Raw genomic sequence first — 16363 nt, forward strand, 5'->3', positions numbered from 1 at the left:
AGAGCAGAAAAAATGAAGTAGTGCGAATCGTTAGTGGTTTTACAAAAGCAAAAACTAAATCAAGTGACAGATGATAAATTACTGAACAATTACCATGGTTATTTTTAAAATACTTTTTAAGTTTTCAACAGATGGCACGACATTATCATGAAACATTTTTAGCGTACAATAGTTTTTGGATTATAACTTATAAGAGACTGAACTATTACGTTTTCAGCGCATAAAGCGCATAAAATGCTCATACAAATTGTTATAAAATGGTTTTACTATTCCTATCATACATATATCTAATACATATTTGTAATTTATAAAACCTAAATTTATAGTTCCTGCTATTTATGAGTCTTCCTACAAGACCTGCCTGTAACAAAACCAGTCTGTGACAAAACCAGTCTTCCTACAAAATCTGCCTGTGACAAAACCAGTTTTCCTACAAAACTTGCCTGTAACAAAACCAGTCTTCATATAAAACCTGTTGCCTACAATAGCTAAAGTACATTACTCCTGTTCTATGAGCTAACCAGCTGAGCTGTTGGCACCATGATAGCCTAACTCTCCTCCTATGTACATTACTCCTGTTCAATGAGCTAACCAGCTGAGCTATTGGCACCATGATAGCCTAACTCTCCTCCTATGTACATTACCCCTGTTTTATGAGCTAACCAGCTGAGCTGTTGGCACCGTGATAGCCTAACTCTCCTCCTATGTACATTACCCCTGTTCTATGAAATAAAGAGTTGAGCTGTTGGCACCATGATGGCTAAATCACCTCCTGTGAACTTCTCTTTTACACATTCCTTACACAAATCTATGGGTTCTTCTCTATCAGAATTTGAATTGTGTTCCACTGTAACATCCAAGTCATTAGCATGGTTTGTACTGCTGCTAGTTTAAGTTTTTGGTGAAACATTTTTTGATTTTGAATTGATAAAAAGACAGTATTTTTTGCTATCCATTTTAAGGCCTTGCAGTTTTAATCTATCTAAACAACCATTAACTTTTCTTCACGTAATGGACTGTAGGTCTAGATCTCCCATAACAACAATCTGCATGAACAGTTTGTATATTTTTGTAGTTGACCACATAACAAGCTACCTGTGCTGCACCCACCACGGGTACTGAAACCCAGTTTTTAGCTTTATCAATGAGCCATTGGGAGGCTGTATGAACAAAGGTGCCTGTGACATTACTGTATTATTTTCAATGTGAATCTAATAGCATTTTAAAAATAAATCTAGCAACAGCTTTGCAAAATACTGAGAAAGGTGCATATGGAAAAAGAAAAATTAATAGAAAAATAGCATTAAGTAGTTGCCCATAGGTCATTAAAATACCATTTTTGGTCACCCAGACAAAAATGGTTGCTACAACAACTAAAATGTATAAATAGATTTGTAGTTTTTTGGGGGGATAGAGTTTGATATGAATATATAAAAACTTGATACACTTTTATTACTCTAAAATGTTCTTAAGGAAGATACTTTGTATAATAAGGTGGATTAAACATTAGTTGAAAGAAGAAATGGAGTTACACTTTTTAACATTCAATTTAATACATTCATTTTGTCTACAATAGTAGGATTGTCACAGAACTTTATAATAATATTAAATAAAATATAATTTTTAGGATTGACAAGTGTTTTATACAAAGAAAAATTAAAGAGTTTTTACTTCCTTTATTTTGGCAAATGCAGAAGATTTATGTGAATGATTAAAAAGTTACGAGAAAATTGTTTATAATGTCCCTATTTTTTTTTAAATCAACTTCAAACCTCTTCAGATGGCTAACAATAATTTATTTTTATTATTTTTTTAAATCCTATTTTTTAAACAGCAATCTGAACATCTGGATAAGGCTAAAATGTTATGAATTTATTTCTGGATTAATTGACATATTTCATATCACTTGCTATATATGACTATTGTTTCATGTATTTTCTTTTCAGTAATACATATTCCAATCTTACTTTTAAATCTCCCAATAAAATATTTGCACTAAGTTACTATAGTCACATTTATATCTAAAATTATTTTTTCAATAGTTATCTCGACATCACAGATGAGAAATTGGGTGTCTAAGACACTGTGAAGGATGGAGCTAGAAGAAACCAGATGTCCATATAAAGAAGGAAAGTGAGAATGTGAAATCATAGGAATTGGGCAAATGACTGGACCACCAGACAGAAAGTGTAGAGTGCCGATACCAGCCAGAAAGGAAGAGCTCAGAATTGATAAATGTGATCCTCACAGACAAAACATAGATAATGATGTGAGGCCCAAGCAATAGGAATGTGAAGATAAGCATTGAATACATCGAAGTGCATCATCCAAAGCTTTGGAAGAAATGCTCATAAGAGAGACTGGTAGGATTCCATGGTGAACAGAGGCACGTCAAGAAAGCAATTCATATGGGATAGATCGAAAACAGGATGACAATACATGGGTCTTCTTAAGGACGACAAAAAGTTGGGAATATAATCCTGGAAGCACAGGAGAGACCTGTTTGGTGGCACCCTTGATGAGAAGGTCTTGAACTGCTTCTGTGATTCACTGGCGGGAAACGGGATCTTGAGGGATGGGAAAGGGACTGGGACAGAAGATAAGGTGGTAGTGTGAGGAAAAGGAGGGAGAGTCCTTCTAACAAAACTCAAATGACCCAAGAGTTTGCCGAATGATGATATACAAATGCATGAGCCTCTGCAGTAGGTGGGGGGGTGAGGTATATTAATCCCTGCACATAATTGGTCTGCAAAACATTCAGCATGGATCTTAATATTAGGGGAAGGGGGAAATCAAAAATTCAGAAATAGGTGCTGCAGTTAATAACAAAGGGGAGGGATCAAATGACATGGGCAACAAAGACAAAACACAACATACTTGTTGATAGTCACTGTAGTAATAATAGTAAATTGTGAATTCAAAAATACTGACTGACTACTGGTAATTAAGTGATAAATAGAATTCACAATCAAATAAAGAAATCCAACTTTATGGTGGATTATAAACAATACTTTGAGAATGTTCCAAATGCGCTAAAGAAAAAATAAATTTAAATCAAGCACTAGGTCTTAACAATGTTGTGCCAAATCAAGAAGTCAAGATTGGGTTCAACTGCATAGAGGGAGTCAGCTGCGATAGGAGAGTTTGTTGCACTTCTATTGATGGAGGACCACTGCATATTGGAAGAATAGGTTATGTATATATATATAAGACAATTCTTATCCTGTTCAAACTCCAAATTAAAAGTTTCCAATAAATTACAATATACACCTATAATAAACATATCTAAGTCCTTTTCACCTACTTTTAAATTACACCTTACACTGTATATAAAGCTAAATGTCTAACTAAACATAATAGTATACTATATGGATTTAACTTTTTGGATACAAAACATAAACCTAAAAACAAGTTATAAATATGACCTGTAAGTTCACATTCTTAAGCCATTTTTACATATCTCACTTAACCAGTATTTGAATAAAAGAAAATATAACACTACCTGACAACTACATTGAATAGCTTTGCTTCCCTGATTTGGAGAGTTTCTCTCTCTAAAACAGCACAAAGAGTATCGCGATCAATGTCTGTAATACCTTCTGCAGCTAGTGCTTCAGAGGTGCATTTGTCAATGGTTTCAAGGCAGAGAGCAGCAAGTTGCGGTTCATCAAACAATCGCACTTCGGTTAGGAGCATAAAGGCATTGTCACTACTCAGATTAGACTTTAAAAAGTCCACACAAGCTTTTTCTAAAGCAGGAACAGCATATTTTTTGGCTGTATACAATGTTGTCATTACAGTTTCTGGACCAATCTGAACCTCATCAGAGTATAAAAACCTAAGTAAAGCCAAAAAAGCTGCAGGTTCAACATCAGGGAGGTCTATTTCACCTGAGCTTGTTGCCATGGCACCATTAAACATATCATCAAACACAGCACTACCAACAGAAAGAACAAACTTGTGAGCTGGAATTCTCTGCAGCTGAGCTCCTTTTCCTACAATAAAATGTACATCACTCAAGATTTCTTTATTAAAAATAAAGGCCAATCTTTCTTTGACTGTGGCTTTGCCTGCTTGCCAATTGAACAGAACATGTCCACCATGATTAAGTGAACCTGGAGTGTTATTTATGGATGCTACTACTTTGTCATCTTCATGTCTACAGTATGTAATCACATTATCCCTATCTCGCTGATTTTTCCTGGAATTAACAGGCACCTCCCATCCACTTATGTTAATGGGCTGGGAGTTGGATATTCTAGAAGCCATGCTGTTTGCACAACTTCTGAAACTGACACTGAGGGGCTCCAGATCCAAGTATGAACCTGAAGAAAAAAAGAAATAGCTGAATCATACTCCTCATATTTCACTTTAAAAATATTATTTTAACTAAATTTAAGTCTTAAACACGTGGAAACTAAAATAATTAACTTTTGTAACTTGAGAAATGTAATAATAGGCAGAGTAAACATTGTATGTTTGAAAACTTTGATGGACTGCAACTTCCTGAAGAGGAGAATAATGTTTTGGCTTCTATACTCATGCCTTTTTATTTTAACAGATATTTGCATTCCATTAAAGTTCTCAACTTCAATAATAATTTTAACATATCTTTTGTCTAATACACTTGTCACTTGAGTATTCTAGCAAATAGTTTACCAGCCAGTTAATATCTGGTCAGATATTCATTACTAAATCTTTCAATGTTCAACTTCTTAAAGTGCTATATCAATATGGCTGTTTTTATTTTTTTTGGTTTTGCTTCAAATTAGTATTTTTGTTAAGTTTGACTAGTCTATATTATGGTTATCAAACATGATTTTTCTGCAGAGAGGTTTTGGTTCAAGACATATAATAGTCAAAAAATTATAAAATAAATGGATTGCTACAAGTTTTCCTAAATGAGATATAAATAACATTATATGTACGGTCTTTAGCTTTAGAGGAAGTGTTACCTTCCCATGCATAGCCTTCATACTGTGATCATTACATGTAACCAAACATAGGAAATTAATTCACTTCAACAATATTAACTCTTTTAAGTAGTATAAATACATATTTGAAATCTTTAATAAATTGAACTTGTTACATACTGAATCTAAACAACCAAAAACATGAATAAAAATCCACTAACCCACTTTTTAATTCAACTTGAGAATAGCCATTTACATACATTTATTATACGTGACGACAAAATCAGAAGGTAAACTATTCTACAAGCTTATAATTCTTAACTGAAACAAAAAATTATTTTCAAGATGAGTTTACATTTAGAGCTCCAACTTGTTGTCCATAGTATTCAAGTTTGTGTTTCTAACCTTTTCACCCACCACTCAAACAGACCAAACTGAGATGAGTGTTCATATCCCAAACCATTCTGAGCCAAATTTCATTCAGTTCTTCCACATTCCAAAGAAAACAAGTCTAAAGCTGTAAGTTGCTTCTACAAACTAAATTATTTAAGCCAGATATAATTTTTGTTGCCCAAATCTCTCCTACATGCACTCTAAATAAGGTCTCCTCAGTCTTATAAAAGTAGGATTGGAAGATTTTGGTGATAAATGTATCCACCTAGGTTATCTAGAAGAGTGAACAAACAGCTTAATATTATGAAATAAAATTATCTCTAGTTTTTATTGGAAACATTAACTCACAAAATCTGCTAACTCTTTTTCATAAATTGATTCAGACAGACAAGTATAAAACTTGAAGCTAGAGATATTTATTTTTACAGTACTATTATAAGTGATTCTGTATTAAATACAGGTTGGACTGCATGAAATTGTGCCCAGTTTTTACTGTCATAAGCTAAATATTCGAGAATTATATGAAAAAATGCTTTATATTTATCATAAATTATACAAGTCACTTTTCTACTTAAACATAAATGTTGAATTTTATACTGAAGATCCAGAAAACTGGGATTTCCTTTCTTAATTTCACTTTCCAACCAGACGACTGAAATAGATGATGGAACTAGGATTTATGGAACCCCAAACAGGTGGCAATACTAACCTTCTTGTTTGTAAGTTCAAAATTCCTACAAACAGAATCAATATCACTATTTGTTCATTTTAGTACAGTTGAAGAACGAAAATTTGACTACACCTCCTTTTAAAAACAATCTGAAACCAAATGTAAACTAAAAAAGTTGTTTAATTACATTTTCAAATTTTTACAAATACAAAGCATATAGGAAAATAAAAAGACAAATATTTTGAAACTTTAAAACATTTCCTTGATGGTCTATAAACGTGGAACTTTGATGGACGTTTTAAGGAGTGGGAGGGTAGAATTGTTTGGGTGCGTAAAACTTCAACATACCATATAGAATTAATTTGTATTTGGCCCATTTAACACTTGGGAGCTAAGCCTAAATTGTAGGTTAGTCAATAATTTAATCAAATGAATTTATATTGCCTAACTCATTTTTAAAAACAAGAAACGTGAAGTACGCAAGTAGATTCGAGAGCTAAATCTGTGCGTATTTAACAGTTTTACTTTTACTAGTTTTAATTCTGATGTAGGTTACTATTCTGCATTCTAACTGTATCGTAATTGAACTGAAATAACACAGCATATTTGAATGTTCAATAAATATCGTATAATATATATATTCTTTACCCTAAAATTTACTTTATTATACAATTTTCTACCTGCATTAACGTAAGCCTCGGGGTTAAGGGTTAGGCTACTTGATAATGATAATATATCAGCGATACGAAGCTAATCCTTCCCGCAGAAAGAAATAGGCACAATATACAATAAACGTATCATAGGGTCTAGTCAAGGGTAGTCATAGTTTAGACCAAAATTTTTATTGTTATTACTTTAAATAAAAGAGGCAACAAAATATACTAACATCCCCATTAAAACAACATTAGGATTACAAAAACTGTGACAATTTTCTTACTTACTCCTAATCCTAGTTTAATTCCTATTTTTACAACGCCATTTTTTAACCACCTAACTTCAAAATCGTAGCAAATTATACTTGTTTTTCACTTGATTTAATTATCATACACTAAATTTCCTGTTAATAATACTACATATTTTCGTTTGATAAAATAGTATGCTGTTACGACAATGCAGATCACGTGAAGCTTGTATCACACCACTTCCTTCTCGAACCTTCGAAACGTCAGGAGACTACTAGATTGGGGTAGTCTTGTCTATATAAGACCGGCCAAGAAGCAACGTAAGGTAATGAGTAAGAATATTGTTGAGCACGTGAGAAGTTCGTTGTGAGTTATAGCGTTTGTTATAGAGCGACTGTTGAAATTAAGTGTATCGTAAAGTTGTATTCAGAAAGAATAAACCAGTTTTATTTAAGAAAGGACTTGTATTGGTAAAGTTTCTTCGAAATAATTTTTACGGAAAATTAACTAACGAACGGAGACGTAACAATACGAAAAGCATTGAAAGAAACAAAGTATCGCTATCAATAATTTCAATAGTTGATTAAAAATATGTAATCAACGATAAGATCACTATTTCGAAATTCACAACATAACATGGAATAAGTAAAATAGTTTTAAAAGTTAAAGTTTTCAATATTTTTATTCATGTTAGAAATTGATAATTTTCTTATCATATCAATGCATAGTTAAGAACCAGGTGGTGGAACACTTTCGGGATCTGTGTCTCGAAATTAACCTAAATCTTACATATTAGCACACAAATAATGTTAACTAATATGTTTTCATATCACATAGGTAAAGGCTGACTATGCTTTTGGACATTACCAAGGATGCAGAACTGAACTGGAGTTCTTAGATAACAACTGAAAGACAGGAAATATTTGTTTGTTTATTTTCGGATATTCGTGCTAATTTACTCAAGGCTATCTGAGCTAGCCATCCCTAATCTTGAGCTGATAGACTAAAGTGAAGGCAGCTAATCAACAGCACTCACCCCCAACTTTTGGGCTACTCTTGCTGACCGAATAGTTATTTGATCGTCATCCTTATAATTCACCCACGGCCTCAAACTGCGTCGCACCTTTTCCTTAGAACTTCCTGCAAGGAGACTCGAATGATGAACCCGCAGATCCATAGTCCAACATTAGTTAATGGGCTACGCTCAGCTGGTCATGAAACAGTGGCTTTTATTATTGGTTATTGAACTGAAAGTTAAATTTGCACATCCAAATTTATATAATGTGAGGTAAGCAATTATAGAGAAAAATAAACTTACAAGAAAATCAGCCATGTCTTTTATTAGTTTTTACACAAACTATCAAAGAAATATTCGAAAATGTGTTTATGTTCACTCCAAAATTCACAAAGAAGAAGTACTATTTCATTAACATCAGAAAAAAAAGACCTTTATACTCGCCCCCCAATGGCACAGTGGTATGTCTGCGGACTTACAACGTTAAAATCCGGGTTTCGATACCCGTGGTGGGCAGAGACAGATAGCCCATTGTGTAGCTTTGTGCTTAACTTCAAACAAACAAACCTTTATACTCCAGATAATTATAAAATAGCTTTGTATTTTAACTAATGTTTTGCCTTTGCGGCTTCACCAGGGTTAGTACATATAAAGGCGAAACGTTGGTTAAAATGAAAAGTTTTAAAAATAATTATATGGAGTATATATATATATATATCGTTACGTCTCTGTTCGTTTGTTAATTTCCCGTAGAAATTCTTCCCGAAAAACTTCAGCGATGCAAGTCCATTCTTAAATAAAACCAGTTTATTCTTTCTCAATACAACTTTGCAATACACTTAATTTCCACTGTCACTTTAACTTAAACACACGCTAGAATTCACAACGATTCACGCACTTTACTTATGGCTTGACTCGATTATCTGTCTCTATATATCTTTGTCTGCAATTCAGTTATTGCCCTCATTTTATTTGCCGGCTTATATACTAAAATAGAGGGCGCCTAGCAAATACTGGATTATTCGTGATGTTCCCCATCCTTCTAGAAACTCATCACATGTTACCAGCGTTACGTGACTTCCGTTGTCGTAACAATATCATTTATTTCTAACCTTTTTATCACAAATTTTGAAAGACAACTACTTTATTAAGATATGTGTTTCACCAACTCATCTTCCTATTGATTAGTGATATATTTAGCACGACTTCTTTCATCATGTTTCCCGGTGGGACAGGGGTAAGTTTACGGACTTACAACGCTAAAATCGGGGGTTCCATTCCCTTCAGTGAATATAACAGATAGTCCAATGTTGCTTTGCTCTACAACAAACAAAGAAATTGTTGTCCTTGTCGGGGGATAACATTATTCTTTACCTATGGTTTTCATATTCTGATTTCAAAAATGATACTAGTTTTTACTGAAGTTCCGATTCATGAGATATTTATTTTTGTCACTAGGAAACTGCAAAACGACCACACCCTCGAGCAACGATCATATAACTGCACATGGTATCACTCAGATCATTACACAAAACGTTTGAACTGTAATTATATCTCAAGAAACTTCAAGTACTAGACATGGTTAATGGTTATGCCAATGGGACCACCACTTTCATCGATCGTCTGTGTATGGAATTTTTTGAAGAACAGGCTTTAAAAATGCTATTTTAAAGCTAAATTTTGGTTTTGTTTTGTGAATGATACACTAATAGTACGGTCATGCAAATATACGAACTAGGAGAATTCCACAATCATTTATTAACTTCACGAGAAAAGGAGAATACAACCACCAAAGTATTTTCCTAGATTGTACGGGCAACAGAACTAACAAAATTCCCCAAAATCAAGTATATAAAGTAAAACTCATACAAAAAGACATCTTTATTTCATATTCAGTCATTCGAAGGCCATCAAAAAAGCGTATTCAGAAACATTATTGTTAGAAAGCAAAGGTTGACATTGAAAGATCAACAAGAAAAAGTGGTCCATAACATAGCAAGTGTTTTAAGCCAATGATTTTCCCAAGTTCTTAATTAAACGAACCATTCAACCTGTCCCCCCCCCCCGTAGTACAGCGGTATGTCTGCAGACTTACAACGTTAGAAACCGGGTTTCGATACCCTTGGTGGGCAGAGCACAGATAGCTCAGTTCAAACAAACCATTCAACCTGGCAAAACATTGTCACAAACGAGACGATTAACCTTAATTAGTTGATCAAATATGTCTTAATACCGTATATATTTGGAACAATTTTGTTTAATCAAGGCTACAAAATAGATATCAGGTTCAAACCAATACTCTGTAAACAGGTTGATAACTCAAGAGAAACTCACAGACAACATGAAAATTGGAAAGGAGTTTACTGTTTCACTTATAGCTGTGGTAAAAACTATGATGATGAAATAACCTCGTTTTTACATAAAATATAAGAATTTTGAAAAATCAACTGTTACCAAACATGACTGAAAATGCTATGAAGTCATGCTATGGAACAAAAATTCAATTCCTATATTTGAAACAAACCATTCAAATAGTCAAATTAAGACAGCTGTAATGATAAGAAAAATGATGAATGGATTAACTCTAACAGCTCCGGAGGAAGCTACCTTTTGCTGGTAGGGCCATCAAGTGTGCAGCTATACATCTGCAGGAGGCAATTTAATCTAGGGGGTCCGGGGGCATGCTCCCCAGACCAAATTTGATTTTAAAAGTCACGTGATCATTGCCCTAAAATGTGGTAGAGCTTTAACCCTACCAAAGCTATCGCTTCCGTTGGCCTTGTCTAAACATAAGTAGTGACAACCTTCGTTACTGAAAGATATGAGTCGACAAGTCCTTATTGTAAATTACACTTATGCATGTGCTTGAACGTAATTAAACATGTGTACAGAACTATCTGACCATCATCAGATCGAATACTATTCTGGCCACGAACACTGCTGCCTCTATTATGTTAGCAATGCTAGTAATACAGCTTATGCTATTATTTTGGTGAGTTCAAATTCAAATCATGGCGATTGCGAAATATAAATTACTCTCAGCCTGGTTTCTTCATAAAATTGTCAGAATTAAAATTTTTATCTCTGCTAAAGTAATAGCTTTCCCTAGATCGAATATTATTAATAAAACTAGGCTGGACAGCTCAAAACTCTAGGAATGCGAATGTTAAACAGAATCAATGTCCACCTGAACTATTGAAATTCCGAATGTTTAAATAAATTCTCAGGCAAAAAATCATTTTACTTTACAGCATTTATCTGATGGTTTACTAAGACAGTAAACAACATAGCTATGTTAGTCGACGGAAGTTAATAAAGTGAATTAGATTTAACCACTCCAGTTAAACTGTTCATACATGAATATATGTTGCAGGCTTGTTTCTTCCCCAAGAGGCCCAGCATGGCCAGGTGGTTAGGGCGCTCGAATCTTCATCCCACCAAACATGCTTGTCCCTTTCAGTCGTGAGGGCGTTATAAAGTAACGGCCAATTCTACTATTCGTTGGTAAAAGAGTAGCCCAAGAGTTGGCAGTAAGTGGTGATGACTAGCTGCCTTTCCTCTAGTCCCCGTTAAATTAAGGACGTTTAGCGCAGACAGCCCTTTGTGCGAAATTCAAAACCAAACAAACAAGCTTCTTCGAGTGTTAAAAGATTTATGAACATATAGATCCACAGGCATTTATTTACTCGTAGGATAACTATAACTTAAATACCCTTTTCAGCGGTTTCAAAACTACAAAATATGTTAATTATAGGGATGTGCTTGCTTCATTTGTATCTTCAGTTTTGGTCTGTCCAAGGCGTCTACAAACTGATCCCTCAGCAACAATTTGAGGAGATCGGGTGGCTCAGTTGGGTAGGCCTTGTGCGCCATACTTTCCAAATCCTGTGTCAGATCTTGCAGGCTCTCCCCTTTAGCACAGACTCTCGTCCTAAACCTAGCCCTGTAGACTTCAGACTGATTTGGGGTTCCGTACCTGAGTTCTAGAGCCGCTACCAGTGCTCTATAGTTGTGCCTGTCATCTGCTGATAACTGTCCAAGTATTTCCAGTGGTTGTCCCTTCAAGCTCGTTGCCAGATATACTGCTTTCTGCTCCTCTGTCCATCCATTCATCTCTGCCAGGAGCTCAAATTGTGCTCTATATGCTTCCCACCGAATTCCCGTAGCTTCCTTCGTACTAGATCACCCCTATTCCTGACATTCATATCTGGGATGTGACTTCTAACAGAACTGAAGATGTCTGCATTAGGGTTTAGCTGCGGGGCCTGGAAGGGGCTTCACGTTGTTTGAGGCTGATTAGGTCGATGGCTAATATATCTTCTTTGTGTCAAAGACAGTAAATCATTCTTTAATGTATTTAATTCGCTTGAAATTTAATAATGTTTTCCATTTGTGTACTCTGGCTTTCTCTCAATTGTTGGAGACGTTCTTCTTGTTTATTTTCTTTCTCCATCTGCTGCTGTGGTCTTTCTTCTTGTTCATTTTCTTTCTCCTCCAACCACTGCTGTAATCTCTCTTGTTCATTTTGCTGTTCGAGCTGCCACTGTTGCAGGTTTTCTTGCCACTGCTATTGTCTCTGTTCTTGTTTCTTTTCTCGTTCTTCTTTTTCTGTTCTTGTATTGCTGTCATCAAATCTGCTAAGCTGTAGTTTGATTTGCCACCTCTCGTTTCCATCTTCTTCTTTTTTTATTTTTTTTTCCGTCCCACTCTCTGACACCAATTTGTTACGTCTTTGGTCGTTAGTTAATTTCCCGTATAATTTCTTTCGGATGAAACTTTAAAACTATAGCGACACAAGTCCTTTCTTAAATAAAACTAGTTCATTCTTTCTCAATTCAACTGTGCAATACACTTAATTTCCACAGTCACCTTAACTTAAACACACGCTATAATTTACAATGAATGATACGCACTTTACTTACTACCACGCTTGACTCAATTGTCAGTCTATATCTTCAATATCTGTGTCTGCTATACCATTCTGATTAATTATCTGGCGCACTTATATACAAGAATAGATGGCGCCTAGCAAACACTGAATTATTGGTGATGTTCCCCGATCTTTCTAGAACTCACTACGTGTTACCAGCGTCACGCGACTTCCGCTGTCGGAACAGTAACAATATTTTAGTTAATGAAAAGAAAAATCTATCTACCCCCCCCCTCCTCTATATATATATATATGATAAATTGTATGTTTGTCTGACCGCTAACACCTCGCACACTATTTGATCAATCACCACTAAACTTGGTATGGTGACTCCTAGGTCCCCAGAATTAACATGAAAGGGCAAAATTCCCACCAGTCTTCCAACAATAACTAATTTTTAGATTCTCTTCAGTTTCTGTCTTCGTGTCACACTTCTTTTAGTAATACTCAACACTATACATCGTCGCTTAGCAACAAAACTATCATGATATTGTTATTAGGCCAATAATGTTGTTTATGTTAAACGTGTAATGTAGATGTTAATTTGAAGTTTATTTTTATTTTCTCTGTTTTTAAAAACTGCGGTGATATAAAAGCAAACGGTTTAATACAGAAACTTCTTAATTAGTGTTGGAAAGTTTCCAATCAATCAAACACTTACATTACTATTCAACACATAAGAAGGACGCAGAAGAGCTAAAGGAAAAGGTTTCCTTACTATTTGTCAAAAATATTAATGGTTTTGTAAAAGTACAATTCTTGCACCTCGAAATGATACTGTTCTTGACATAAATGATCAGTTATTATTAATAGTTTCCGGACAGGAATTCATCTACAGCTCAACTGTCAGTGTTCCAGTTACAGTTGATGCTGTAAATTACCCAACTGAATTCCTAAATTCTCTTGAACCACCAGGGATGCCAGGTCACAATCTGAAATTAAAGGTTGGTTCACCATAATGTTATTGAGAAATCTCCATCCACCAAAATTATGAAATGACACAAGTTTAGTTGTTAAGACTTTATATGTTATTGAAGCAACAATTCCCAGTTACAATTTGTTTTGCAATGTCAATTAATAAGGCACCATGTCAAAGTTTAAAGGTTGCTGGATTGTTCCTAAAGCAGCCTTGCTTTTCACATGGTTAATTCTATGTAGGATGTTTAAGGGGTGTTGGATCTTATCAAAACCTGTGTATATTGTCAGAAGTAACAATAGTCAATGTGATATATCACGAAGCTTTAATTTAGATTGTGCAATTTTTGTTTGAAAATCAAACGTTTGGATAAAAATTAAAATGCTTTGAAATATATTTTTTTAAATAAATTTTCTTAAAGTAATCTCATTGTGTTTTCAAATACCTATTTCAAGTAATTTGGGCATCTATGCAGAATACGGGTATTTCAGCTAGTTATATATATGTTTTAGACAAAATTTGTATGGTTTAACAATACTGTTTCCTAGTTATCATAAAATTTGCCATACAATATTATTAAGTAACCCCTATTTCGTTATTTGTTAAACATGAAGCTACACCACGGGTATCGAAATCCGACTTTTAGCGTTATAAGTTCTGAGACTTACCGTTGAGCCACCTGGGAAACCATGTTTTAATAAGCATGTTAAGTATCCATCTTAAACGAAGTACATATTGGAACGATCTGATTTTTCTTTTTTTCAGATCAACGCACATTTTGTTTTTACAGACATTTGCTATCTGAACCACAAGTCAGATAAGCTCTAAGATATAGGATCGTGTTCATGCATGCCATTTGTTTTCTTCTCTTGATTGGATTATTGTTTTTATTAGACTATTTTTTGGCCAAGACAAAAATACAAATTTCAACTAGCAATATTCTTTTCTTTCTTTTTGTAGCATTTGATACGCTTCCCCCTCAGTGGCTCAGCGCTAAGTTTGCAGGCTTACAACACTAAAAATCAGGTTTCGATACTCGTGGTGGGAAGAGCATAGATAGTCCATTATTATGTACCTTTTTATATTAAAACAGCCAGATCAAAATAAAAAACCAAGCATCTGATGCACCATGGAAAACTGTATACTTTAGCAGTGTAAGTCCGCACACACATACCGGTATACTTTCATATATCTTCACTGCCTACAGTCAGTGTTTTCCAAACTTTAAATACAGCAAATATTCCGTTGCATCCACCTTCATATTGAAATAATTTTCGCAAGTGATAACAGCAAAATCAACATTTTCTTTACTCGTTTTAAATAATTTTGTTAAATGAAAAAATGTTTTAAGGGGTCAGTAAACGTGGGAACAAAAGAAAATAAAAAAGCCCAAAGCCCCCCCCCCCCCAGTCACCAGTACACGCCCGCAGTTTGGAAAACATTGCCTACAGTGTAGTTAGTAAAAAACAGTCACATCTTTGTGATCTTTATAACAAAAGTTGAAACACATAATTCTAGAGAAAATATTAGGCGAATTATAGCATATGATGACATAGAGGAAACTTGACGCTTTTGTAATACATGTTTTTACCAATACCTTGTATCTATAAGCATTGCATGGGTTACTTTATAGAATCGTAGATTTCAAATATGTATTTGAATATACAAAGGTTGATACATTATATTAAAAATATTTATTAGCCTCGTCACGTTGTTACAGTTTGTGTAACCACATTCAGTCATGCTCTATCAGGTGTTTGAAGTATGCGACGGTTGAACGGATATGACGTGAAAGTAACTTGTGTGCACGTGACTGGTGTCTTTTCTTTTTTCCAGATAGAGATCCTTCTTAATTGTGTCTGGTAACGAATCCTTGAATTATTTCATATACTTATATATGCATTTGTGGTGAACTGATGTCCCTACAAAGATCAAGAAAGCAAGTAAACTTGCTCTCTAATTCCAGTTGACATTGTTACCTTGTGATCTTTGTTCGTTCACACCAATAGCTAACTGTAGCATTCAGACATTGTCAATTCGGCCAGCAAAGGATATTACAGCCCTAATCCTTTCAACCCAGATGCTATATGTTACTGCAACATCCTCTTGGGCAGAATAGGCATCTATAAAGAACAAAGTAGCTAGAACAAGGCAATCTCAACAACTTTCTGGACAACGTGTTTATGCTAAAACTGCATAAAGATAAATAAAATTTTTCAAAATTTCTGTATCACTAAAGCAGGTAGAAAATGTGATATGCCTGCATATCTCATGTATACACACACACACACACACACACACACACATATATATACAGAAAAGTGCAAAAGTTACTACACAGTTGGTACTAGATAGTTTGTACAGTTGGTATTACACAGATCGTACTAAAGAAAATATTATGACAACAACTGAAACCAATTCAATTTTTTTTTCAGAGAGACATTATAAATTGAACTGTTTTAAATAATATACATTTTGCTCTACCCTGTATATGAAATGCATAAAATCAAAAAATGCCCAAAATTCCCCAATCTGATTTTGAATACCTATTGTTCAAGTCTGGTCAATATCCATTCATTTTGTATTGAAACATCTTGTACATATGGTTGGGGAAAGATTTTCTA

At 34.4% G+C, this 16363-nt stretch overlaps 1 protein-coding gene across 3 annotated transcripts; it reads right to left on the reverse strand.

The window, feature by feature from the left end:
* Positions 1–2050: 2050 nt before the first annotated feature.
* LOC106462265 (BTB/POZ domain-containing protein 2-like) lies at positions 2051–7173 on the reverse strand. 3 transcript variants are annotated; one of them, XM_022389463.1, is made up of 3 exons: positions 6914–7173; positions 3503–4325; positions 2051–3172 (listed from the first exon to the last, which is right to left on the reverse strand). In XM_022389463.1, the coding sequence occupies exons 2-3, from the start codon at positions 4267–4269 to the stop codon at positions 3088–3090; spliced, it is 852 nt and encodes a 283-aa protein (XP_022245171.1). In that variant the 5' UTR covers positions 4270–4325; positions 6914–7173; the 3' UTR covers positions 2051–3087. The 3 variants fall into 3 exon arrangements, with proteins under 3 accessions (XP_022245171.1, XP_022245169.1, XP_022245170.1); XM_022389461.1 differs by having other exon boundaries at positions 6918–7172; XM_022389462.1 differs by lacking the exon at positions 6914–7173 and adding an exon at positions 6657–6895.
* Between the last annotated feature and the right edge of the window lie 9190 nt (positions 7174–16363).

Source organism: Limulus polyphemus, unplaced genomic scaffold, assembly GCF_000517525.1.
Source record: "Limulus polyphemus unplaced genomic scaffold, Limulus_polyphemus-2.1.2 Scaffold1128, whole genome shotgun sequence".
Classification (NCBI taxonomy): Eukaryota; Metazoa; Arthropoda; class Merostomata; order Xiphosura; family Limulidae; genus Limulus; species Limulus polyphemus.